This window comes from Schistocerca cancellata, chromosome 6 (genome assembly GCF_023864275.1).
Source record: "Schistocerca cancellata isolate TAMUIC-IGC-003103 chromosome 6, iqSchCanc2.1, whole genome shotgun sequence".
In the NCBI taxonomy this organism is placed as follows: domain Eukaryota; kingdom Metazoa; phylum Arthropoda; class Insecta; order Orthoptera; family Acrididae; genus Schistocerca; species Schistocerca cancellata.
Window position 1 is genome coordinate 299,310,780 of NC_064631.1, and position 27,915 is coordinate 299,338,694.

At 42.8% G+C, this 27,915-nt stretch overlaps 1 protein-coding gene and 1 non-coding gene across 2 annotated transcripts in view; one reads left to right on the forward strand and one right to left on the reverse strand.

The window, feature by feature from the left end:
• LOC126191540 (protein madd-4-like) overlaps positions 1-27,915 on the forward strand; it is a 502,815-nt gene that overhangs the window by 80,982 nt on the left and 393,918 nt on the right. The window contains exon 2 of the mRNA XM_049932445.1: positions 10,965-11,138. Coding sequence (XP_049788402.1) covers positions 10,965-11,138 — 174 coding nt within the window. The remainder of the gene's footprint in view (positions 1-10,964; positions 11,139-27,915) is intronic.
• Positions 5,832-5,906, reverse strand: Trnat-ugu (transfer RNA threonine (anticodon UGU)). The gene has a single exon. It is a non-coding gene; the product is annotated as a tRNA-Thr (tRNA).

A 27,915-nucleotide genomic window follows, 5' to 3' on the forward strand; every position in this document is an offset into this window, starting at 1 on the left:
CAATAAACCTTTCTCCTTTCATTGTTTTGTTGGGGAGAGGGGGGAGGAGAGTGTCATCGAGAAAAAGTGTCATAAAGGTTTCAAGTCGCTAAGTACTCACATTCTGAAATACTGACTGAATATGGTCTGCCCCGCGGATTGGCCTCGCGGTTAGAGGCGCCATGTCCCAATTCGCGCGGCCCCTCCCGCCGGAGGTTCGAGTCCTCCCTCGGACATGCGTGTGAGTGTTGTTCTTAGCAGAAGTTAGTCTGAATAGTATGTAAGTCTAGGGACCGATGACCTCAGCAGTTTGGTCCCTCAGCAATTCACACACATTCGAACATTTGAATATGGTCTGTGGGATCCTTACCGGATAGTATTAATGGAGTACATTGAGAGGAGTTCAAAGAAGGGCAGCACGTTTTGTACTATCGCGAAATAGAGGAGAGAGTTTATCCCTGACATGATACAGGCTTTGGGGTGGACATCATTTAAACAAAGACGTTTTTCGTTGCGGTGGAATCTTCCCACGAAATTTCAATCACCAACTTTCTACTGCGAATGCGAAAATATTTTGTTGACGCCGACCTACTTAGGAAGAAAAAAAAATGGTTCAAATGGCTCTGAGCACTACGGGACTTAACATCTGAGGTCATCAGTCCCCTAGAACTTAGAACTACTTAAACCTAACTAACATAAGGACATCACACACATCCATGCTCGAGACGGATTCCAACCTGCGACCGCAGCGGTCACGCGGTTCCAGACTGAAGCGCCTAGAACCGCTCGGCCACTCTGGCTGGCACTTAGGAAGAAACGGTCATCACAATAAAATAAGGGAAATTAGAGCGCGCAGGGAAAGATACAAGAGTTCCTTTTTTCCGTCAACTGTTCTAAATTGGAATACCAGAGAATAGAGGTTACTTACAAAAGCATAAAACTTGGTACATCTGCGTAGAAACAATGGCGAAATGTAGTCGTATGGGAGAGGAAGTGGGCGACGGAAGGATCGCAGGGGCGGTGAAACCTGGGATTTCGCTGCGACTCTGGTAAGGATAACATGCTCGCGAAGGACAATGTAATGACGCAGGAAACAAGAGAGGAGGAAAATGTAGCGCAATTTTGACTGCCGTCCTAAATTTACGGTGAGCAGAGTATAATACTCTCTGACAGCCAGCCTCTACGACACGCGTCCACTGTCAGGAGGTTTTTTCCCTCGTTTTATTTGTACTACAGAGTTGGGTACATCACTTAGCCAAATAAAACACATGTTTACACTGAATACATAATTGTTCAGACAAAACACATAAATGCATTGTTGCATAATTAAAAGCTCAAACTGTCGAAATTTTGTTCCACAACATAATTTTTAACAACTAGCATGATAAGTAAACTTGAAATTTGTGTGTTATCAGTTCACATTATTACTTAAGTTTAATCGTAAGCGATACAGATAAATGAAAATACCAGTACTATAATAATCTACAGATTCTTCTGTATAATGTTAAGGAAGTAAACAATCACTTTGTAAAGGCGAGTGTCTTTAGCACCCAGAAGAAGTTGCTTGAAGGAAGAGGTAGCACATAAAAGTCAAAGTCTTCAAAAATTCCTTTCGTTTACAGTCAAATTGTGGCTTACGTAAGATTCTGACTCAAAATCACACTCACATGCAGTGGAATCGTAACGGTTGATTCAATATAGATGTACTGAAAATGTGCGTGGTTAAAGGGGAGTCGATAGATCGTAGAAATCGTAGAACTATCCAAATTCGCCCTCGTAAACTACGGCCTTGTAGGAATTTGAGGTTGTAATGCCGCACAATCCACATTTCGTTTGCTGGGACACAGCCCACGTCTTTTGCCATTTATGTTTCCGGGGCACTTGACTCCTCAAGTAGTCTACTTAGGGCAATTTCAAATTGAGAAAGGTTCCTGTAGATGAGGCTTGCTTCACAACGATGCCAGCTCCCTAATTATGGCGGATGCCAGAGTGTGATTATATCCACAGCAGATTGATTGTCTGCCCTCTCAGTTTATGGCGAACGAATGTCAGTATCGCACCCAAAATATTTGGTTGGTGGGTTAATTGATCAATTTTCATGTTTTATTTCTAGTTCGCTGTTGCTATTTGAGTTTACGTATTGTCGTTTGGAAATAGTGAGTGGAGCTGTGAACGCTAGAAAATGTAAAGTCAAGTCGAGAAATCGGAATATTTCCGATATATTCTTCTGTTCGAGATCAATAGAGGGTGACAACAACGGAGACAGCCAGAAACAATTGCGCCGTGTATGGGGATAATGCCATTGGACAGAGCTCGGCGAGAAAATGGTTTTCTCGCTTTAAGGAGGAGCGTTTTGACCTTAGTGACCCTCCACGTCCAGGACATCTTCGGGGTTTAATGGAGAACGTTTAAAAGCATTAATCCACAAATCCATGCAAGTGTTCTCGAAAAATGGCAAAAGTTGTCAATTGCGATCATTCCACCATCGTTCGATATTTGCATGCATTGGGGAAGGATCAAAAATTTGCTACATGGCTGCCGAATGCGCTAAGCCAAAATCACAAAAATCAGCGTGCATCTCTACTTCCTCATCATCAGTTGACTCGTGAACAACGCCGATAATTCCTGTCCTGTATCGTTACTGGTGACGAGAAATGGTGTCTTTTGCCAACATAAGAGAAAGAAAGCTTTCGTTAAACCCAAATAAAAACAGCAATTCCCCATACAAAGACCTATGCATATTTATAGGGGATAATGTTACGCATCGGGCGCAACAGCGACTGTCTGGTGTAACACGAATTGCTTCCCCGAGATGTAACCATCACCACTGTCAGGTATTGTCAACAACTGTGCAGTTTTGATGACGCAATCCAAGAAAAACGACCAGAAAGACTGGGTGAAGTGATGCTACTCTACGATAACTCCCGGCCGGATTCTGCTAAACTGACAAAAAACACTATACAAGAGTTGGGTTTGTAGGTCAATCCTCACCCGCCTTATCCACCTGATCTTCCAGCCTCAGATTTTCATCTTTTACGTTCTCTTCTAAGAACTTCGTTTCCGAAATGAAAATGCGCTGCAAACATGACTCGAGGAGTTCTTCGCCTCAAAACTACGTGATTTCTACAGTCGCGGAATCAAACAGATACTCCGTCGTTGGCACAGTGTTGTAAACAGTAAAGAACAATATGTTATTGATGACTAAAGTCTCTGTTATGTGCATCTATTATGTTTATTAGACTTATGAAAAGACGCTATTAACTGCGAGTTTTTATTCCAACTCCGTTTTTCGTTTTAAGAACACTCTCGGAGTCGGACTCGATTAATACACTACTGGCCATTAATATTGCTACACCAAGAACAAGTGCAGATGATAAACGGGTATTCATTGGGCAAATACATTGTACTAGATCTGACATGTGATTACATTTTCACGCAGTTTGGGTGCCTAGATCCTGAGAAATCAGTACCCAGAACAACCACCTCAGGCCGTGATAACGGCCTTGACACGCCTGGGCGGGTCAAACAGAGCTTGGATGGCGTGCACAGGTACAGCTAGCTACCCATGCAGCTTCAACACGATACCACAGTTCATCAAGAGTAGTGACTGGCGTATTGTGACGAGCCAATTGATCGGCTACCATTGACCAGACGTTTTCAATTGGTGAGAGATCTGGAGAATGTGCTGTCCAGGGCAGCAGTCGAACATTTTCTGTATCCAGAAAGGCCCGTATAGGACCTGCAACATGCGGTCGTGCATTATCCTGCTGAAATGTATGGTTTCGCAGGGATCGAATTAAGTGTAGAGCCACGGGTCGTAACACATCTGAAATGTAACGTCCACTGTTCAAAGTGCCGTCAATGCGACCAAGAGGTGACCGAGACGTGTAACCAATGGCACCCCATACCATCACGCCGGATGATACGCCAGCATGGCGATGACTAATACACGCTTCCAATGTGCGTTCACCGCGATGTCGCCAAACACGGATGCGACCATCATGATGCTGTAAACAGAACCTGGATTCGTCCGAAAAAATGACGTTTTGCCATTCGTGCACCCAGTTTCGTCGTTGAGTACACCATCGTAGGCGCTCCTGTCTCTGATGCAGCGTCGAGGGTAACCGCAGCCATGGTCTCCGAGCTGATAGTCCATGCTGCTGCAAACGTCGCCGAACTGTTCGTCTAGATGTTTTTTGTCTTGCAAACGTCCCCATCTGTTGACTCAGGGATCGAGACGTGGCTGCACGATCCGTTACAGCCATGCGTATAAAATGCTTGTCATCTCGACTACTAGTGATACGGGGCCATTGGGATCCAGCACGGCGTTCCGTATTACCCTCCTGAACCTACCGATTCCATGTTCTGCTAACAGTCATCGGATCTCGCCCAATGCGAGCGGCAGTGTGGCGATACGATAAATCGCAATCGCGATAGGCTACATTCCGACCTTTATCAAAGTCGGAAACGTGATGGTACGCATTTCTCCTTCTTACACGAGGCATCACAACATCGTTTCACCAGGCAACGCCGGTCAACTGCTGTTTGTGTATAAGAAATCGGTTGGAAACTTTCCTCAAGTCAGCAAGTTGTAGGTGTCGCCACCGGCGCCAACCTTGTGTGAATGCTGTGAAAAGCTAATCATTTGCATATCACAGCATCTTCGTATTGTCGGTTAAATTTCACGTCTGTAGCACGTCATCTTCGTGGTGTAGCAATTTTAATGGCCAGTAGTGTATCTTTAACACGAAAGAAGACATAAACTGATTGGTTCCAAACACGCCACAGTGTCCGCCGTAAAAACTGAAGCACTTTTAGCTAATTTGAAGACTTTACTGATTTTGGATCTGAGGGCATAGAAAAGCACATTCAGTTCACTTCTGTTGCGGGATTTTTATCCTTACATACAGATATAACCAGGCCACTGAGCTTCTACGAGACGATTTAATGTGCAAGTTACATTAACAGTCGCCCAGATCGTGATTTATAATAACAGACTGGAATCTGGAAGCTGAATGTGTCAAGATTTACGGCAACATAGTATGCATAGACGTCGGTTTCCCAGTTCATGACTGAGTGCCTCTAGATATGCGGATCTGGCGTTCCGGCAGATGTGTTCAGGTGCTCCATGCAAAGCTGATTCCGAGAGCTGCAGTGTTGTGCTGCAATATCACCATGGCATACTACAAGTGCGCACACCCGCTCTCTCTCTCTCTCTCTCTCTCTCACACACACACACACACACACACACACACACACACACACACACACACGGATTGCAGCCCTTTATTAAGCGCAACGCAGTGAGCCTCTCGCTGATTGGCTCGTGAATTACTAGCGAAGTGCGTTCCGGCTCACCTTAATTAAAGCGGTCTGTCTTCACGGGCACGAGAGAAAACTGAAACAGCATCGTGCAACGTAACGTGATTAGCTCTGAATTTCTGAATGACCCCTGATAAAAAACGGAAATAAGTTAAAAATGCGCAGCGGGGGCTGGTCGGAGCAAAAAGCGGCCAAAATGTCGTTTACACGGTAGGGTGGCTCCCACAGCCGTGATAGCAGCGTTCATTAGGCGCTCAGTTTTTGCCGAATTGACGAGGTGTTGTACCGTGTTTTTCTCCCAGTTTACTGAAACTGAAACATTTTTAATTATGACACTCTGCTGGTATATAATTGGTAACAGGAGAGGTGCTCCTTGCTATTAGTGATCGTACGATCTCTTTCGTTCTATTTTTAATTAGGGGAGGCTGTCTTCTTTATTAGTGATCATCCGATCTGAAATGATAATTAAATGGACGCCTTAGCTGCAAACAGGCGTTGCTGTACTTCATTGGGGACATGTTGAAAATGTGTGCCCCGACCGGGACTCGAACCCGGGATCTCCTGCTTACATGGCAGACGCTCTATCCATTTGAGCCACCGCGGGCACAGTGGATAGTGCGTCTGCAGGGACTTATCCCTTGCACGCTCCCCGTGAGATCCACATTCCCAACATGTCCACACCACTACATTCGTGGTGCGCCTAATAGATGTTTGCCCATCATACTCATTACTCGTGGCAGATTAATCTACCAAGTCCCGTACGAGTTCGGGCATAGCGTGTGCTTTCGCACAAGAAGGTCAATGACCGGGAAGCCATATTTTAACTATATATGACGGTAGTATCTGTTCCCGAAAGAACAGTTACCGTGGATGACCATGCAGCTTTCAACATCCATTTAATTATCATTTCATTTCTAGCAAAGCTGCATGGTCATCCACGGTAACTGTTCTTTCGGGAACAGACACTACCGTCATATATAATCATCCGATCTATTTCGTTCTTTTTTTAATTACGAAGAAACATTACTGGATTGCACGTAGGTAAGTATTAGTAAATCGTCAACCCGTCAGTTTCGAGTTCGATCCTCCACCGCTCCCTACCATTTACACCAAACGTTATAGGTAAACTGACTTGTATCCTGCAATCTGCGTCTACTCCTACAGTTTTCCACCTGTAACTTCCCACGTTCTGCTCTACTGCTCTACACGTAAAATTGATGTAAGCTGTTCCAGGGAGGGGAGACGGGAATTCTGTAACTCATATAAACAAGAATATGTAAAAAAATAAAATAGAGAGTTGTTTTCAGAAGGATTCCGAAACAGAAGCAATAAGAGAACATTACGTCTGAAGAGGTTTGAAGAAAGAAAAAATGATGAAAGAATGTTGGAGGAAAAGGAAAGATCAAATTAGGAGGAACTGAATTTTCTCACGTACTCTCTAGAAGATCAAAAATAAACGAAAAAATTACACTGAAGTAGGCGCTATTTTTGTTTATTATTAATTATAAGAAACATTTTAGATGTCTTTCGTGTTCCCAAAACAAATTTCTTCAAAAGATAGCTCACAGTAACTGACTCCAATTCGTCTGCTTAAATGCAACTGTTCTGCTCACATTCCTTTTAATGTGTAATTCATCTCGTGCTCCCACAAGCTCTCCTGACTGTAACTCGCTTACACCCGCTAGTCCAGTCCAGCGCTGCAACGATCGTACCCGTCCTGTCGCACTTGCCCAATCTAACTCACTCATTCAGCCCAACTCGTTGTCATTATCTCTTTGTCTCTCTCCTTCATAGTCTGCTGTCTCACAACCACAGTGTCCTTCGTTCTGTCCTACTACTATTAGCTCCTCTCACTGTCACAGTCTCCCTCTCACCTTCTCTCGTCGCTATTATGTCATCCATTCCTTCCCACTACTGCTGTCTCTTCTCGCTTCGCTATTTCTCTCGTACTCTGTCTCTCATTATCACTGACTCTTATCTACTCCCACATTCTCCTTCTCTTTATTCCTCTCCCATTGCCACTGTCTCCTTCACTCTCTTCCTTGCACTGTTCTATCACTGTCAACTAAGTTCCACTGCCACTGTGTCCGTATCTTCCTCTCCAGCTGCATTACTTCCTTCATTATTCCTATACCAAAACCACTGTCTACTATCTTCCAGTGCATATTCCTTTTCCCTCTCTTTCCCACTGCCACTGTGTCCTACTCACTCAGCATAAAAACCGCAAATATACTCGCAAGTCAATACTTTTGCTCAAATTTTTAAAGGTGCTGAGAAAGAATGAGACGGCTGGTGCCCGATTTTCCAGTCAGAGTATTTTAAACAGGAGCATATTCGCGTTTTTTGTGCTCCGATAGAAGCGTTTTTTCGCTGGTTCCCTTCTTTTTCCTGCTACCACGGGCATAACACTCATATGGGAACACCTTTGTCGGTCCGTAAAATATGGATACCTTACGTGAAATTGAAATAACGCAAAACTAATGTTACATCTCAGACAGGATTTTGCGTGCACAAAAATCTTTCATATGCTTCAGTACTACAACATGGGGTTCCAGGAATTCTGATAATAATGGACAAACTTTTTAGCATATTTCTTAGTGTTACATCACTTTGTAAACTAAGTTTTCGCCTCACAGCATATTTTACGTCCGTGGTTTATGTGCACAAGTAGAGTAACTTTGAACATTTGTCTTTCGATAGCATAACTATATCAATAAAATTCTCAAGGTTGTTCGAAATCGGGATCTTAGGATTACATTGTAAAAACTTTCAGCAGTGTTTAGTCGTCTTGAAATCCTTGGCTCGGTTTTGGTACCCAAACACCATGTTTTTTGCGATATTTCTTGATAACAGATAAAGATATTTGAAAACGGGAAGATGGTATTTCCATATAAATGCCAAGAGGATATACCATTAAAATTTGAGCAATTTGCTGCTGTTATTTCTTAATTAGATTTCGGCTCACACCTGATTTTACGTGAGTATTTTACGTGTACAAGTAGGATAACTTTGAACCTTTGTATCTCGGCAATAGATAAAGAGATAAAGAAAATTTTCGAGCTGGTTAGAAATCGGAATCTTAGGAATATATCGTAAACGATACAGCCATTTGCTGTGCTAAGTCGTCTTGGAATCCGCGACTTTGGGGTGTTTCTCAACAACGGATAAAGATTTTTAGAAAGGAAAAATGGCGCTTCGAGATCAATGCTTAGAGAAAAATTTGAATATTTTGTTGCTGTTAGTTATTTGCAATATCCGCTGCTGATGGCGAAAGAATGGCGAAAATCGCTGTTTTCGTATTTTCTCAGGAGCAGCCCACGAACTAAGAGCTACCTCCATAAGTCCCACGGTAGACCGAATCTAATTGAAAAAGAACTAAACGATTTGCTCCATTTGCCTAAGAAGGAGGATGTGTGTAATATTCAATCTTTGATGCTGTACTGTAGTATAGTTAAAGTAAGACGATGGTTCCTTTGGGTGTACAGATGATCCCTAGTCCAAGACTATCCAAAACACTTGACCCTAACTTTCTGTCAACAATAGAACCCAAGGTATGAGCCCCGGAAAAATCTCGTTTTTATGAGTGGTGTTTTAGAACATATTGGTAGCGCATACTGTCGCATGCGTACCAATATAAGGAACAAGTGTGGACCCAAATCCGATCCGTGTGGGATTCAGTTCATGATGTGTCTGTACCATATACACACATCAAAACAGATTTGAATCACGTCGGTTCCAAGAGTTCCGGAACCTGTACAGAAAATTGGAACAGATGTCAACATAGAAATCATTTCCGCCATTTTTATTGCTCATAAAAACCACACATTGCATGTTGTACCGCCATACAGCGAGACTTTCAGAATTGGTGGTCCGGACTGCTGTACATAGCGGTACCTCTGATATCCAGCAGCACATCCTCTTGTATTGATGCATGCCTGTATTCGCCGTGGCATACTATCCACAAGTTCACAAGGTAGTGTTGGTCCGGATTGTCCCATTCGTCAACGGCGATTCGGCGTAGATCCCTCAGTGTGGTTGGTGGGTCACCTCGTCCATAAACAGCCCTTTCCAATCTATCCCAGGCACGTACGAGAGGGTTCATGTCTGGAGAACAAGTCAAGCGATGTCGTTATCCTGAAGGAAGTCATTCACAAGATGCGCAAGATGGGGGCGCGAATGTCGACCATGGAGACGAATGCCTCACCAATATGCTGCCGATATTGTTGCACAGTCGGTCGGAGAATGTCATTCGCGTATCGTACAGCCGTTACGGCAACTTGCATGACCACCAGCGACGTAAGTCGGCCTCCACATAGTGCCACCTCGAAACATCAGGGAACCTCCACCTTGCTGCAGTCGCTGGACAGTGTGTCTAATGCGTTCAGCCTGACCGGGTTGCCTCCAAACACGTCTGCGACGATTGTCTGTTTGAAGGCATATGCGACACTCATCGGTGAAGCGAACGTGCTGCCAATCCTGAGCGGTCCATTCGGCATGTTGTTGGTCCCATCTGTACCACGCTGCATGATGTCGTGGTTGCAAAGATGGACCTCGCCATGGACGTCGTGAATATGCGCATCATGCAGCCTATTGCGCACAGTTTGAGTCGTAAAAAATACGACGTCCTGTGGCTGCACGAAAAGCATTATTCAACATGGTGGAGTTTCTGTCAAGGTTCCTCCGAGCCATAATCCGTAGGTAGCGGTCATCCACTGCAGTAGTATCCATTGGGCGGCCTGAGCGAGGCATGTAATCGACAATTCCTGTCTCTCTGTATCTCCTCCTTGTCTGAGCAACATCGCTTTGGTTCATTCCGAGACGCCTGGACATTTCCCTTGTTAAGGGCCCTTCCTGCCACAAAGTAACAATGCGGACGCGATCGTACTGCGGTATTGACCGTCTAGACATGGTTGAACTACAGACAATGCGAGCCGTGTACCTCCTTCCTGGTGGAATGACTGGAACTGATCGACTGTCGTACCCCCTCCGTCTGATAGATGCTGCCCATGCATGGTTGTTCTCATCTTTGGGGGTTTAGTGACATCTCTTCACAGCGAAAGGGACTGTCTCTGTGATACACAGTCAACGTGTATCTTCAGGAGTCCTGGGAACCGGGGTGGTGCAAAACTTTTTTTTGTGTGTCTGATTTTGCATACGGAAGCAGACTGAATTGAAATGTTTGATGTGGGCACACAGCAATCCACCCATCGGATCACTTCATTTCATTGTGCTTGGTTCATTTGGTAGGTGAAAGGAATGGGGATTGTACAATGAAGGCTTTCACGACCGGATGTTTCAGCTGCCGAGAATTCTTCCGTATTGTATGGCCGTGGTCCATGGAATTCTTCTATCCCTGACGTTTCGTCCAAAGCTACGTTGGAAATCTTCGGTTGTGCTCCTGGTTGTGCTGAGTTTTCCCGACTCATCGCAACCAGGATCACCTCCGAAGATGTTCAACGTAGCTTTGGACGAAACGTCAGGGATAGAAGAGTTCCATGGACCACGGCCATACAACCCTGAAGAATTCTGGGCAGCTGGATGGGTATAGGCCCAAAACTGATCCCTGTGGCACTCTACGATATCTGCCCCGCACACGGTTTAGCCTTCCTGTACTGATGTGTACTATGGGCAGGCAGTGAGCAAGACGCTGTGGTATGTTCCAGCAGCAGCAGCCCGTGCAGCGTCGCGCGGGCCCGGACGCCGGCTGGTCGCCGTGGTCGGCGTGGTCGCCCTGCTCCAGGACATGCGACGGCGGCGCGTCCTTCCAGCTGCGACGCTGCGAGACAGCCGCCGGCTGCCGGGGCGAACCCGTCCGCTACAAGATCTGCAACATGCAGGTCAGTACCACCGCCACCTTCACAAATTGAGTAAAGTTAATACACAGCTAGATTTACAATCTCACAAGGGCAGGCCACGACGTTTGGAACGCGGATTTCCTGCAAACTTCGTACACTCGTAGTACTTCTTGAGGACAACAAAATGCGTAAGCAGTAGCGCGTACTTCTCAAGCGTTATTGATAAAATCGCAAGGTAATTTCGTTCGTCGAATATACAGGATGTCCCAGCTATCTTGTCCACCCAAAATATCTCTGGAACAATAACAGCTATTGGAAAACGACTTTCACCGGTATCAATGTAGGGCTGGGGCCCATGAATGTACATATTTGGAAACATTCTAAAACGAAAGCATACGTGTTTTTTTACACAAACTTATGTTTTTTTAAATGGACCTCCTATATTTTTTCTTCAGCAATCCACAGCATGACAAAGCACATACACAATGGCGTTGATTGCATCGCAATATTCCCATTACATCCCGAGATATTGAGACGCGAAGTTGACGCTTGAAACACCCGACATGCGCTGCTAGCGCACGTCCTGAGGCTCAGGCGTGAACCCCATGCTGCCAGTAATCGCAGCAGACCGTATTATTCGTTTCGGACCTCTTGATAAGTATGGAGGTTTGATTAGACATGTCAATCACATCGCGATTACTGGCAGCATGGGGTTAACGCCTGGGACTCAGGACGTGCGCTAGCAGCGCATGTCGGGTGTTTCAAGCGTCAACTTCGCGTCTCAATATCTCGGGATGTAATGGGAATATTGCGATGCAATCAACGCCATTGTGTATGTGCTTTGTCATGCTGTGGATTGCTGAAGAAAAAATATAGGAGTTCCATTTAAAAAAACATAAGTTTGTGTTAAAAAACACATATGCTTTCGTTTTAGAATGTTTCCAAATATGTACATTCATGGGCCCCAGCCCTACATTGATACCGGTGAAAGTCGTTTTTCAATAGCTGTTATTGTTCCAGAGATATTTTGGGTGGACAAGATAGCTGTGACACCCTGTATATTTGGGCGTGGCTATTTTAACCATGAAGCGGCTGCGGCCGAATGGTGCCGGCACAGTAGCTCAGTGTGATGCCTACACGGTAGGTTCAAATGGCTCTGAGCACTATGGGACTCAACTACTGAGGTCATTAGTCCCCTAGATCTTAGAACTAGTTAAACCTAACTAACCTAATGACATCACAAACATCCATGCCCGAGGCAGGATTCGAACCTGCGACCGTAGCGGTCTTGCGGTTCCAGACTGCAGCGCCTTTAACCGCACGGCCACTTCGGACGGCGCCTGCACGGTAGCTCAGCGTGTTCGGTCAGAGGGTTAGCTGCCCTCTGTAATAAAAAAAAACTGAGTTAATAGATCACCAACGACTTAAAAGGGTGTCTTAGGACATCCGCTCCGATCAGATTCAACGAAGAAAAACGAACAAAATGAGATTAAAAAAAAAAGAGGGCTGCGTGCTCTCTGTAATAAAAAAACTGAGTCATGGAATCAACGATCAACTTGAACGAATGTCTTGTGACGTCCGCCCAGACCAAACGCAACGAACTATATCAAACAAAATGAAAAAAAGCGTGTTCGGTCAGAGGGTTACGCGCCCTCTGTAATAAAAAAAACCTGAGTTAATCGATCATCAACGAACTTAAACGGATGTATTACGACGTCCGCACCGAGCAGACGCAACGAACAAAAGCGAATAAAATGAGATTTTTTTTTTTAAAAAAAGCGTGTTTGGTCAGAGCGTTAGCTACCCTTTATAATAAAAAAAACTGAGCGAACGCATGAACGAACAAACTGTACGGGTGTCATCGGACGTCCGCCCTGAACAAATTCAACGAACAATATAGAACAAAGGTTCTTTTTTTAAAAAAAAAAAAAAAGTTCGGCGTTCAAGCCGCTGAATCGCTGGATCGAGTTCCGTTCGTCAGTCCTTTTTTATTTTCAACACATTTATTTTCTTTATTATTTATATTACAGTTGATGTAATGGGGAAAATACGTATAATCGGATGAACTTTCATTAAATTTACAATGTTATTTGGCAGTCTACTAATTTTTATTATCACAAATAATGTAATATTCAAAACTATCGACTAGTAAACGACCAAACGCATAAAGTGATACTGAAAATGTATGCTTGTGCGTGATTTGAGAAATCCCTTATACATGGAAGGAGCCTCCAAGTTTTGACCGGCACAGACGGCTTTCGAAAGACGTACAATTAATCGTCACTTTCGATATTACAAGTTGCAGGATGGTATTTTTCGTAAAAACATGGCAAACATAAAGTTAAACGGCACCAGATGCATTGAATAAATGCTATGTTTCCGCATACGCAAGGTCCTTTGACGTTTTCCGTGGAAAAACAAACTTCGTTAACATTTTCAAAAACCTCTCTTTCAGACGATAGTTTGGAAGCAAACCATGTATAACGCAGTATTTCCTTAAAAATCGGCGCTGATAATTGGTTATGCAGTATCGAGTGTATTTTAATAGCGTCTTCCGAGAAGCAATTTCTCGTTCTCTTTCGATTAAATACGAACAGTTTTGAAGACACGGACAAGCATACATTTTCAGTATCACTTTATGCGTTTGGTCATTTACTAGTCGATAGTTGTGAATATTACATTATTTGTGATAATAAAAATTAGTAGACTGCCAAATAACATTGTAAATTTAATAAAAATTCATCCGGTTACACGTATTTTCCCATTATATCAATGGTAATGTAAATAGTAAAGAAAATGACTGTTGAAAATAAAAAAAACTGACGAACGGAACTCGATCCAGAGATCCAGCGGCTTGAACGCCAAACACTTAAAAAAAAAAAAATTTTTTTTGCTCTGTATTGTTCGCTGAACTTGTTGAGGGCGGAACTCCGATGACACCCGTTCAGTTTGTTCGTTCATCCGTTCGCTCAGTTTTTTTTAATTATTATTATAAAGGGTAGGTAACGCTGTGACCGAACACGCTGAGCTACCGTCCCGGTACCATTCGGCCGCAGCCGCTTCATGGTTAAAATGGCCACGCACAAATATATATTCGACGACCGAAATTATCTTGTGATTTCCTCAATAACGCTTGAGAAGTACGCGCTACTGCTTACGCATTTTGTTGTCCTCAAGAAGTAAATGGCTCTGAGCACTATTGGACTCAACATCTGAGGTCATCAGTCCCCTAGAACTTAGAACTACTTAAACCTAACTAACCTAAGGACATCACACACATCCATGCCCGAGGCAGGATTCGAACCTGCGACCGTAGCAGTCGCGCGGTTCCGGACTGCGCGCCTAGAACCGCTAGACCACCGCGGCCGGCCTCTCAAGAAGTACTACGAGTGTCTGGGTCGAAGTCAATGTTCTACCTTATCCGGTCTGAGGTCAGGTCAGTCGGTTTCAGGATGCTGTTGTGAGCAATCCATTCCCTTACAGATGCTGATTTATGACGCGATGCATTGTCATCACACAAACTGTTCCTCTACTGAACGCTGCACACAACGCCTTCAAATGTGTTCATATCTGTCAACGTTAATGAAATTCGCCAATAGCCTTGTAACTGAGATGTACTTTATTTTATTTTGACTATCAGTTTCGTCATTCCACTATGCGATATAATAAGAGTTTACATGTAGTGTACATCAGGGTGTATAAAACAAGCTTCCAGAAAGCGACGGGTAATCATGAAAGCGCTTACAGCTACGAAATGAAAGTAGTGGCTTTAAACCAAATCTCTGTGCACATACAGCACAATAGAATAAAACACGTCTAGATATTTGCTAGTCATTTTATGTAACACCACAGATTTACAGCCGGCGTATGTGGCCGTGCGGTTCTAGGCGCTTCAGTCTAGAACCGCCCGACCGCCACGGTTGCAGGTTCGAATCCTGCCTCGGTCACGGATATGTGTCATGTCTTTAGGTTAGTTAGGTTTAAGTAGTTCTACGTTCTGGGGGACTGATGACCTCAGATGTTAAGTCTCATAGTGCTCAGAGCCATTTGAAGAGATTTACAAGGGAACATGCAAAAACATTAAAAAATCAGAACTAGACAGTACACAACCAGGAGCTCCGTTGAACAAAGCTTGTCACCTTTTAAATTCGTTTTTTAAAAGTAAAATCCAATATAATACTTACAGTGGAGGAAACCCATGACGACCTACCTTCATTTAAAGTAAAATGTCACGCTGTAATCTATGAAGTACAATAATACGCAAATTTACGGCCTAGGTAGTATCTCAACTGGTGATGTAATTAGCTGCTACGGCTTCAAAAATGCAACTTGGAGCAAAACCAAACGGCAGATGACGTAGTAAGAGAAAAACAGTATGCAAAGAGCTCCCTGAGAATATTCAGAAATGCCTTGTGGGTCTAGGTTATACAGCAATTCGAAATGAAGAGATATGATTTGGTATCCTTTACATCACTTAACTGGTCGGCCCTGTCATAGTGAAAGAAACCAACAAGGATCTCAAATCCTACTTAACCACGGGCAGTGCTCCAAGTTCTCAGCCGAAAATGTCATACTATTTCCCTTGGAGTGTACTGCAATACCTTAACAACCTATCTATAAATGAAGAAACGCATCTAAATAATAAGACGTAGCAAATTGTGTCGTGATAGGTAACGTGGATATGGAAAAAGCATTTTGGATAGGTCGTCAAGGTATTGCCGTACACTCCCAGGGAAATAGTATGACATTTTTGGCTGAGAACCTGGAGCACTCCCCTTGGTTAAATAGGATTTAAGATCCTTGTTGGTTTGTTTCACCATAAATTCAAATGGTTCAAATGGCTCTGAGCACTATGCGACTTAACTTCAGAGGTCATCAGTCGCCTAGAACATAGAACTAATTAAACCTAACTAACCTAAGGACATCACACACATCCATGCCCGAGGCATGATTCGAACCTGCGACCGTAGCGGTCGCTCGGTTCCAGACTGTAGCGCCTAGAACCGCACGGCCATTCCGGCCGGCGAAAATAAATTTCTTACTGAACAACTGGTCAAGTTTCTTTATTTCATCTACAAATTTTGGAGCCGATTTCGCAGTTTACTGTGCGTCAAGGAGACGCTTTGTTTGAAATTTCATTGTCTTTTGTCTTCCAATTCTGTACCACTGTCTGAAGTTCTGCAGCCAACCACGGCTTGCCTTGAAATCACTGTAATATATTTCACGCGCTATTTGATGTGCATAACGTAGTAGGTCTCTATCATGCTCAATCTGTAAATTGTATCAAGCATCCTCAAAACGCGCGAACATTAGTCTTTGTGACTAGTGCGCTTGTCCTCCCTTGAATATCTGTAGTTTTTCTTATGCGTTACACGGCCATATTGCTGAGGACTTATTCGAAATCAGTTCGTGATTTATTTTTTACTATGCTGCGGATAATTTCCGATTTACGTAATTATGTTTAGCACCTGCTCCTTGGGCAACGGTTGCCCTTCACTACGTTCCACTGGAAACGGGGTTTGTGGCTCACTGTCTGACAACTATGAAGAACTACATGGCTCAACACTGTTTCAGTATCACTTTCACTTGTTAAGCACTGTAGTCATCATTGTACTCCTCATATACATTGTCCACACAGTCCAGCGTATACAATACCACACATTCCACTGACTCATCTTGCAGAAACGCTAAAACTTCATCTGCAGCTTCTTTCTCACTCTGCAAATTCCTTTGGTTGCCTTCTAACGAAGTGTCAACTTCGGCAATGGTTGTAGATATGATGCAATGTTCACTTTGTTTATTGTTGCCATTGCTCAGCTTTCTATCAATACCACCAGCATTTTAACATTGTTGCCGGCCGGTGTGGCCTAGCGGTTCTAGGCGCTTCAGTCTGGAACCGCGCGACCGCTACGAGCCATTTGAACCATTTTGTAACGTTGTTGTGAGTTACTTGTCGACCAAGCAGTTCAGCTACGCTTCATAGCCTCATGTTGTGCTCACCGTTGGATGCCTCCAGTCCCGCCCCGCGTTGGCATTAGCAGCCAATATGGTGGTTGCTTGGTAGACACTATATGGACGTCGAATGCTGTAAACATCATTGGCCTTTTGCGACCTTGCACTCAAGGGGTTCCTTGTGAAATCTCGATTTAATGCAGACCGTCCAAGATTCTCTCTCACTTCCCGGAACCATTCGTCGGTAACCTTAGGTCTGCTTTAGGTAAAACACAAATCTGTTTTCTCATCCTCTTCCTATCCAAGGTAAGGAGATGTCTGTAAAATTTTATTCTTGCTTTTCTAACTGATTCGATTAATCTTTCATAATCCTGGTACAGTCCTTCCCTTCTTCGTAATCTCTGTTGTCGCTCAACGATCTTTGGGCGCATTATTCTGTGTAGGATCTGTGTCTGATTTCTCAGATTCTCTTAGTCCTGACGTTCGTGTCATTTGGATGCATTCAGTAGTATCCAGACGCCCTGTTTTAACTTCAGTGTTGCAGTTCATTAAAGAAAGTCATCGTCACATTGAAAAGAAGATATTTGATGAATTCTAACATTCAGCCTGAGGAAGCAGTACTGAATTTCTTGTTATGATTGGCAATGGTTGAAATTTGAGCCCATTTATATGGGGCGTTGATCGTAAACATTATACTTCCAGTAAAATTGAACTGCCTAGAACAGTATTTCACACTGAAGTCAGTGGTAGCACGTAATCACACTTAATTGTTTCACAGACGCAGGTGTAGAATCTTAAGCGTGGCTGCAGCAGAAAATGTGCAAATGTAATAAATGGCTCTGAGCACTATGCGACTTCTGAGGTCATCAGTCTCCTAGAACTTAGAACTAATTAAACGTAACTAACCTAAGGACATCACACACATCCATGCCCGAGGGAGGATTCGGACCTGCAAATGTAATATATGGAATAAAAACAGCCACCAGTTGCGGAAGGTAATAGTCAAAAGCTCTTGACCTAGTTTTCAGTCCATATTATTGGGCCTTCTTCAGAAGTCTTATTACGTTTTAAATACTAATCATGCTTAATTATGACCAAGCCTATTGGCGGCACATCATGATCAGCATGTAAAACGTAATAAGACTTCTCAAGAAGGTCCATTTATAGGGGTTGAAACCTAGGTCAAGAGCTTTTCACTACTGCCTTTCGCAACTGGTGGTTGTTTTTATTCCGTATACGATCTATATTTACTGGGACGTTTCTGCTGCTAGTAGCGTGAACTTTCAACCTTTGTCATTTTTCCTAATAATTACGACACACCCTTTAAAGTGTTAGGCATCGCACCTGCTACAATATCAATGAGTCACAGTTGAATCAGTCAACGCATAAAAAAACCTGTTACAATTTATAGGAACAGGCAATGGAAGGATCACATAAGTTCACAAGGCGAGGCCACGACGCTTGGATTACGGATTTCCTTCAGACTTTGGTCAGTTTTAGTAGTTCATTAGGAGAACATAAAGTGCAAGTGCTAAGGCGTACTACTTAGGCAACTTCGAGACAATTTCAAGAGAGGTTTTACGCGTCAAATGTGTACCGGTGCACTGCGGATCTGAGCTTATGCTGGCGGCTATCAAGTGGATAGCTTGATATAGCTCGTGTAGGATACGGTGGCTGATGCGTAATGACCAGTTTTCGTCCGAAGCGCTGGGCGAGGTCTTGTTTGGAAGGGAACACCGATAAGCGTTTTCCACCTTTCGGCCGGTCAGCGATGGCAGAATCGCGTCGCGCAACCTGCAATCTTTCTCAAAACATTTTACAGAAACTATTCTGTAAAAAGAATTCATTTTTGCTTTACTTATAGGTTCATATGTCAGGTTCATGATGATGTGCCCATCATTTCGTTAATGGTCATAGTTATTGTGATATTTACACTGAAAGTAACTCTGATTTTTTTTATAAACGTTCCATATGCGAACCATGAGTGACTCGGCAGACGTCAATACGGTAATCGAATTCTTGCCATACCCGTCCCAGCATGGCATCGTCGGCCATGACAGTCGCTGAATTCCCTCCCTGAGCTCTGCTACATCATGTGGTAGAGGCGGTACATACACCAGATCTGTAATGCGTCCCCACAGAAGAAAGTCACACGGAGTGAGATCTGGTGATCGGGGAGGCCATTTCATGAAACAGCTGTCCCCTTCTGTAGCACGGCCAATCCATCGATGTGGCAGCTCCGTGTTCAGGTACCCACGAACTTCACGATGAAAATGGGGTGGAGCCCCATAATGCTGAAAGATGAATGGAGAGTCCAATTGCTTTTGAGGCATCAGCCATTGGTGCAACATTCAAAGTAGGAATACCCATTGACAGTACTCTAGACGAAGAAGAATCGGCCGTACTGTTTTCGACGTGACAAGGCACAAAAAACATTTACCTTTGGGGAATCGCTCTCAAACTCAATGCACTCGTATGGATGCTTTGTACCCCTTTTCACTTTCCAATTAGTGTGAAAAGTTTCTTCGTCGGTAAAAATTAAGCGATCAACCGTGCCAGCCCCATCCTCATTCAATTGTTGCAACTGCGAACAAAACTCAAAACGCTTGTCTTTGTCGTCGTCATTGAGCTTCTGCACTAGCTCCAATTTGAATGGTTTCATAGACAGCTTCTGTCGCAGGACTTAACACACTGTCATTGGAGCCATTTCGAGTTCACGGGATGCATGACGCACCAGTTTGTTTGAACTCCTTATGAATGTCTCTCGTGCGCGCTCCACATTCACTTCACTCCCACTGGGACGTCAGCTCCTCTTTGCCGGGTACAAAACAGCCGTTGAACAGCTGTAGTACACTTTTTTGTCGAACTTCGCACCTGAACTCGCCATGTTTGCGACTAACGCTGACTATCGGCAAATTACCAAACTACGCTCTGGCGGTATACACGAAAAAAAACTTTCAGGGTTTCTCTTCAAAATGACATATGTATGACATCTGTACAATGTTTGGTTCTTGTGCAATAAATAATTGAAAGTGTTACAGTACTTTATGTACATCCTGTATTATCCTTGAATAAATGTATCATATATATATATCAGGTGACGACAACTAGTGAATGATCCTTGCTTTCAGTGCGGATGAATATCAGTCACGATGTCTTGCAGGAACCAGGAATCTACGAGGGGGTTCATGGTTAGATGATGCTACGTAAGCTGTGTGTGGAAGTCTGGGTATGCGGGCCGAATGAGAAGCGTGCTCGGATATCCGAGGCGGTTATGGCGACTACTCGCGCTAGACGGGAAATCCAGATTCGAGTACCGGTCCGACATAAATTTTCAATTGTTAGACCAATACATTTCAGTGTCCAGTGAAACATTTGAGCACTTTTCTGTTCGCCTTACTGAGCATTTCTTTCAGTTATCCTGTGTATTATACTGCAGCAGTTTTTTCTAAGTATGTTCCAAGTTTCATCGAGCTATGTTACATGGCAGTAACGCGTCATAAGAAAGTTACTTTCGGCTTCCAGTTTTGCGCATCAGTGTACTTACAGAGGCTCCCCGATTTGTTTGAATAGTGGCAAACATGGGAAGATATCATAAATATAATAAGAAATAAGGAGTGACAAAAATGTTGATGTATTCTGAAATAACATGAAGCGAAATTTTTACAATATTTAGCCTAGGGCAGCCTTCGCTAACTTTATGCAACGATAAACTTGAGGACGAAAGTGACTTTCGAATTATGTGTTACTGCCAAGGAACAAACATCGATGAAACTTGGACCATACTTAGAAAAACCTGCTGCAGTATAATACACAGGATAACTGAAAGAAATGCTCAATGAGACAAACTGAAACTGCTCAAAGGTTTCACTGACGTTAGCCGCATCTGGGCATTGAAATGTATCAATTGTAACAGGTGAAAATTTATGTCGGACCGGCACTGGAATCCGAATTTCCCGATTACCGTGAATAGTCGCCTTAACAGAAGAAAGGAAGAGAAAATTGAGGGTATGTTAGATAACGATCAGTTTGGCTTTAGGAAAGGTAAAGGCACCAGAGAGGCAATTCTGACGTTGCGGTTGATAATGGAAGCAAGACTAAAGAAAAATCAAGACATAGGATTTGTTCATAGGATTTGTCGACTTAGAAAAAGCGTTCGACAGTGTAAAATGGTGCAAGATGTCCGAAATTCTGAGAAAAATAGGGTAAGCTATATGGAGAGACGGGTAATACATATTATGTACAAGAGCCAATAGGGACGACCAAAAACCAAGTGCTCGGATTAAACACGGCGTAAGATAGGGAAGTAGTCTTTCGCCCCTACTGTTCAATCTGTACATCGATGAAGCAATGATGGAAATGAAGGAAAGGTTTAGGAGTGGAATAAAAATTCAAGGTGAAAGATATTAATGGCACGCTTCGCTGATGACATTGCTATCCTGAATGAAAGTGAATGGAATGATCTTCTGAATGGAATGAACAGTCTAATGAATACAGAATATGAATTGAGAGTAAATCGAAGAGAGACGAAAGTAATGCGAAGTAGCGCGAATGAGAACAACGAGAAACTCAACATCCGGACTGATGGTCACGAATTAGATGAGGTTTAGGAATTGTACTCCTAGGCAGCAAAATAACCAACGGAAGGGCGGAGCGAAGAGGAAATCAAAACCAGACTAGCAATGTCAAAAAGGACATTCCTGCCCAAGATAAATCGACTGTCCGCAGCTCGTGGTCGTGCTGTACCATTCTCGCTTCCCGCGCCCGGGTTCCCGGGTTCGATTCCCGGCGGGGTCAGGGATTTTCTCTGCCTCGTGATGACTGAGTGTTGTGTGATGTCCTTAGGTTAGTTAGGTTTAAGTAGTTCTAAGTTATAGGGGACTGATGGCCTGACCGGATGATAGGACAGCTGTTAAGACTTCAAGGAATGACTTCCATCGTAGTGGAGGGAGCTGTAGAGGCGAAAATTGTAGAGGAAGACAGAAATTGGAATACATCCAGCAAATAATTCAGGGAGTGGGTTCCAAATGCTGCTCAGAGATGAAGAGGTTGGCACAGGAGAGGAATTCGTGGCGGACCGCATCAAACCGCTGATGGCTCTAAAGGAAGAAACTACACAGAGCACGTGCATTGAAGCCATAGCCGAATACACAGAAGTATGATCAAACTGGAGAGAGTACGGACCAATAGAGATCAAATCAAGGTGACAAAGAAGGGAGATTCCACTCTGTCTCACGACATGGCTGGTGGCATTACTTTACGGTCGTAGCACCGAGTGAACGGAATGGCGACGGCATGCGAGTGACGTGGCTGCATTCTGTTCATGGTGCCGAATAACTAGACTTCTTCCACTAAAGTGAAAATGCCCGTAGCAAGAAGCGTTCGCGACGGTGACGAAGTTGCAGCTGCTGTTTCGTCTCGCAACTCAAACCAAACTAGGGCGGATGTTGCGTCAACCACACTATCAATTACTGGCTAAAAGGACCCTTAGTCAACTAAGTGCAGGGGAGGCGGTTCGTGAGCATTCCTGAGACAGGCCTTCCTGGAAAATACCTCAGTAATCAGTAATTGGAAGTGGAAGCGTTTGTACAAGTTTCTGTTTCAGGTCAAGGGGGAAGAGATGTTTTTAATGTTTTTGCAACACATGGAGAGATACTGACAGCTTGATTTGCACATTGCAGTTACGTGCTCAGTCCAGTTTAGATTTACATTCATTATTACACTTAGATCCTTTGCTGAAGAAGAGAAGTCGATATTTGTCTCATTTAGGGTTAAGGATTCCCGGTAATTCGGACTAATTAGGCTAGAATGACCAAAGTGTACTGCTTGGGTTTTGGATGGATTGAGCTATAGCCCTGTATCCTGCGCCCGTTTTGATAGTGCACACAGGTCACTATTGAAGTTCTCGACAGCTTTGTACTGAGATACAATTGGAGGTCGTCAGCCTGCGTTTGGTGTTTGCTGCCACGTTGCTGACGAGACGTCAAGTATGAGTGAAACCATTACTCTGCATTTGGCGACAAATTTAGGCTGCCGAGTTTGGCAAGTTAAACGTCGAAGTCGACAGTGTCAAAGCCTTTGTTGGAGTCTAAGAAGCACAAGGTAGTCGGCCTTTGTGCATTCATGGCAAGCATCACATCTTCTGTTACCTTATCACACTATCCGCCTGGCAGCGCCGTCGCTAGTGGGATTACGGGGTTTAGATTTGCCACTCACCGTGACCATAGGTGTACTTTCTCGTGTTCATTTAGAGCAATAAGTGGTTCCACACATCCAACTGGTACCCGTCATCAAAGTTCATCAGTTTTCCCCTTTTCCCATTTCCATGTATTATTTAATAATGAACTCCCAAAAAAGGTTGTTGTGGTAAAAATTATTTTTATCGCACGCCATTGAATGTCCGATGGAGATACAATATTCACAACAGCAGAGTTGGTTGCAAATGGTGCATGCGGCGTTAATGTTCGGTGCAGCCTTTTTCCACGGTGCTCTTCATCTGACCTATGTAAGCCATATCACACTGGTAAGCTATTTTGTGAAGTTTAACCCCCCATAGTAACAAATTATCCTTCACTGAGCCCAGAAAGGCTGCAGTCTTAGTGTGCGAAAAACCCCTTGAACATTAAACTGCCGGTTGATTCTGGTTATTTTGAAGGAAAGATTGCCAAGAAAGGGAAGACAGGCCAGAGTACTTGTAACAGTGCTTTCCTTTTTATCCACTTCCTGGTTTTCGGTTTTAACTGATGGTGTATTGTTAATTCGTTGGGTGGAATATCTATTTTCTCTGAACGTCGTCAGTAGATGGGCGAGCTCTATAGGCCAACGATCTGAGACGGTTTGAGATCTGTGTGCGATTGCTTTAAGCACGCTCATGGGACAGGTGTTTTAAGTTTGAGTAGGCTTATGATTAACTGAATGACCCAGAGAGCCATTATTCTTCCATCTAACGGAAACGTCAACAAATCGCAGATTACAACCTTTTTCCATTTTCATAGTGCAATCGATTTTCTTAAGAATGGAGTTTATGTGATGTAGAAACTTCATTAATATATCTTCTCCCTAAGGACACACCATGAAAGTATCATAAACATACTTCCAAAACACATTTCGTTTAAGGAGAGCTGATTCTAGCGCTCTCTCATCAAAAGTCCTCCATAAAATGTTTGGCTGCTGTGGCGACTCCATTGAAACGTCCCCTTTGAACAATTTTACATGTGAAACGTCCACTTAGAACAATTATACAAGCCTGTGCTTAACCTGACACACAATATTATTTAGCGCAACGCAATCTGACTTTCAATAACCCCTACAAAACAATGGCCCTGACTAACTTTAACCTATACCTTTTACAAATCACTTACCTCACAAAAATCTTCGCTACTCAAGCTACTGCAAAACAGCGAGCGCCACTACTGCCAGCTAAATAAAAGATTCAAACCACTGAAGGTACTAACTACTGATAGGGATAGTTAGCAAATGAAAGATATTAATAGAGAACAAACAATGTATTTACCTTAATATTCATAATTGACATTCAGTCTTACAGATTATCAAAACTCCGCCATCTCTCTCCCCACGTCCACCACTGCTGGCGGCTCACCTCCAACTGACCAGCGCTACGCGCTGTTCGCATCCAGCTATAGCAGTTCATGACAACAATGGCAGACAACAATGCAAACTAGCCACATACTGCACACAGCACAGCCAGTGATTTTCGTACAGAGTGCTATGTAACGTTGCCAATAAAAAACATAAACAGCAAACTTACATAAAGAAAGCCTAAACAGCAAAACATAAACAGCAAACTTACATAAAGAAAGCCTAAACAGCCTACTTACATAGCCCCCATGCTCCCCACAAAAAATTTTACAAAATGTTTTTGGCCGGTGGCCAATAATGATTTGATAAAATTTTTCATAATTACACTAACAAAGATATCCAATGCACACACTTATTGATACAATGTTGGTCAAAAGCTAAAATTTTCTCACAGTCCATAAAGACAGTCCAGATTGTTCATCATAATAGTAATTACAGGTGTTTGTTCACAAAGTCTCATTAGTAAAAAAAAATTGCACACAGAAGTAGTGGATTTCCATGCAGTCTTGAAGAAGTAGTGTTGTCCTTACAACGGAAAGACAGTGCTGACTCTTGACATGCTGACAGGTAATGGGCCACAACAGAGCAAACCCACAGCAGAGTCATTCGACGTTTTGAAGAAGATTGGTAGGTAGGTCATCACAGAGCAGACCCACTGTAGTCCTGGTAGAGAGTATGGTATTGGTGGGCCACCAGAGGAGCAGACCCACTGTTGTCCTTGTAGAGATGGCCAGCAGCCATCTGTTGCGACTGTGCAGGTGCACAATCACCATTGAAGAGTCTTGCGGATAATAGAGCAAGTCCATAACCACCACTTGTGCACTCACAAAGTTTTTGGAATTGTCCTTAGAACCAGCAATGCTGTTATCCAGTCCCTTGCTGAATTATTAACACACGTGCAAACACTAACAGTCCCTACTTCTCACATATTGTCCATATACTATGACCAACAGAAATGTGTGCAGTGAAATGAATGCTTACAAGTTACTTAATTTGAGTAACTGGTGTCAATTACAATTATATAACATAAGAATACAATTACAAAGATACAAAATACATCATTAAAAACATAACAATACAGATAATATTTGTAGTGCAGGCTTTACAAAACAATAGAAATAAACATATACATCAGTGTTACAGGAATGATGACATGAGTACATACATAAAAGATCAGAATCACTTTTAAAAATTCAACTTCACACATGAGCATTAAAACAACACAGAATAAATAATGTCTAAGCATCTTTACAAAGTAAATAACATATTATTAGAAAAAGTCTACAACAGAGCTCTCATCAGCTAAACACATAAAGACAGGAAAAACACAAATACACAAGGGTACCCAAACACATAGTGGGATAACACAAAAGGAAAGGACAGGGTTTGTTTTCAGTGTAACATTTGGTACTGCAGTCCACCCCACAACTTCATTCGATAGATCTTTCGTCTTATTTCAACATTTGTTTCCACCAAAAAAATCCTATCCAAGCATGCTTTCTGTATTTATATGTTCACACATTGCTTACCTCATCATTTATTTCCAAGAAAATCCTACCTATACCTCGTTCCTGTATTCTATTCATATTTCTTTCAAAATAATTATTTCTGATTGTACAATACTCATTGGGGCCCAAATCTTTCTTCGCAATGCATTCTTTACCTATTCTCCATAGTCAGTTTCTTATATAGTCTACCCCCTCTTAAGCTAACTTAAATCTACTGAGCTCAGATATATATACCAAAGGACGAGGCAATGCAGCATCACAACAAATCAACACAAACAGAAATGACAAAGAAATGCAAATTGGCAAAGCTAGCAGCATAAATTAGCAAAAGTCAAATTCAATAACACTATGCCTTGCAAACAGCAGCAACTTATACCTAAACATGACATAGCGCAAGCAGAAAAAATATTACAGTAAAAACAACAATGCAGACAAGGGAAATGCATATTCACATCTTAATGTCTATGTAATTAAAGTGGTCATCTTAATGTCTATGTAATTAAAGTGGTGCACCATAACAACTTATTGTAAAAAAAATATTACCATGTACCTGAAAAGAAAATTAAGTGTTACTGTTACGAGTTACTTCTTATTGTTCTTTCCTTTCCAAGTGCTCCTTTTTTAAAGAATGTGGATTACAAAATTATCATTTAATAGATCTGTTGACAGAAAGAGTTCACATTAGCAAATGCATCTCATTTTATAAAAGCAATGCTGCAACACAGCTGGAAACCAGACATCAAATGAAATAAGCAATTACACAAACCAAAGCATAAAAATGTCATTCAGTAGTCATGTGACATTTCATTTCATAAGTTAATTGCTCTCAACTCTCGTACAAAGACTCTTGTCATAATCAGGTGTGCAGATGTAAAAATATTTCTTGTCATTTTGTTAGGCATTTCAGTAAATATCATAAATTTTTAAGTAACGAGGGTGTCGCATTATCGATGAAAGGCACATCCTAATGGTTTATTCTCCAGGTGTTTGACACAGCTGTGTGCCCACAACGCATTACAAAAATCATATGTTTTCAAGTAACGAGCGTGTCGCATTAGCGATGAAAGGCACATCCTAATGGCTTTCTTTTCTACCTGAGCGTCTGAAAAGGCTTGCTCTCCAGGTGTCTGACACACCTGGGTGCCCACGTCGCATTATGTGCAGGTGGTCACTTAACTTTCTTACGGAAATATTTACGACAGCAGTTTCCGCTACAGTGACAGTCTCATATAAAAACATTTCATAGGTCAAGAATTTTATTGACATAAACATACCTCAACAGCATAATACACATCGTCGTCGTAAAAATAACATCATAACACCTCAGTCAAATGTCAAAAACGTCGTAGCTTCCTCCAATGATTTCAAAACCTAAAGAAAATTCTCTGCTCATTTCAGTAGTGTCATCTACCTCAAACGTACTTTAAAAATTATACTCCCTTACCAAATACATCATTCAAAGTTCTCATAGTATCACAATGGTTCCAAAAAAAATATGAACAGTGCACAAAGTACAGACAAAGTACAATTTCTTAAGTGTGAAGTAATCCAACTCTGTAATTGCGTAAACATGTGTCACTGACGTAGTAAAAGGATGTTTGTTTCTCTGTTAAATGATCAGATAGGTGTGTAATTTATGTGTTAGAGAAATATGGTACCGATGTGTAAAGTTGTATAAGCAAATACCATATTAGCTAGGGCTCCTTGTGCTTGCCAAACACATGGTACACAAAGTAGGCGTGTACCCCCCTGAGGTTTAT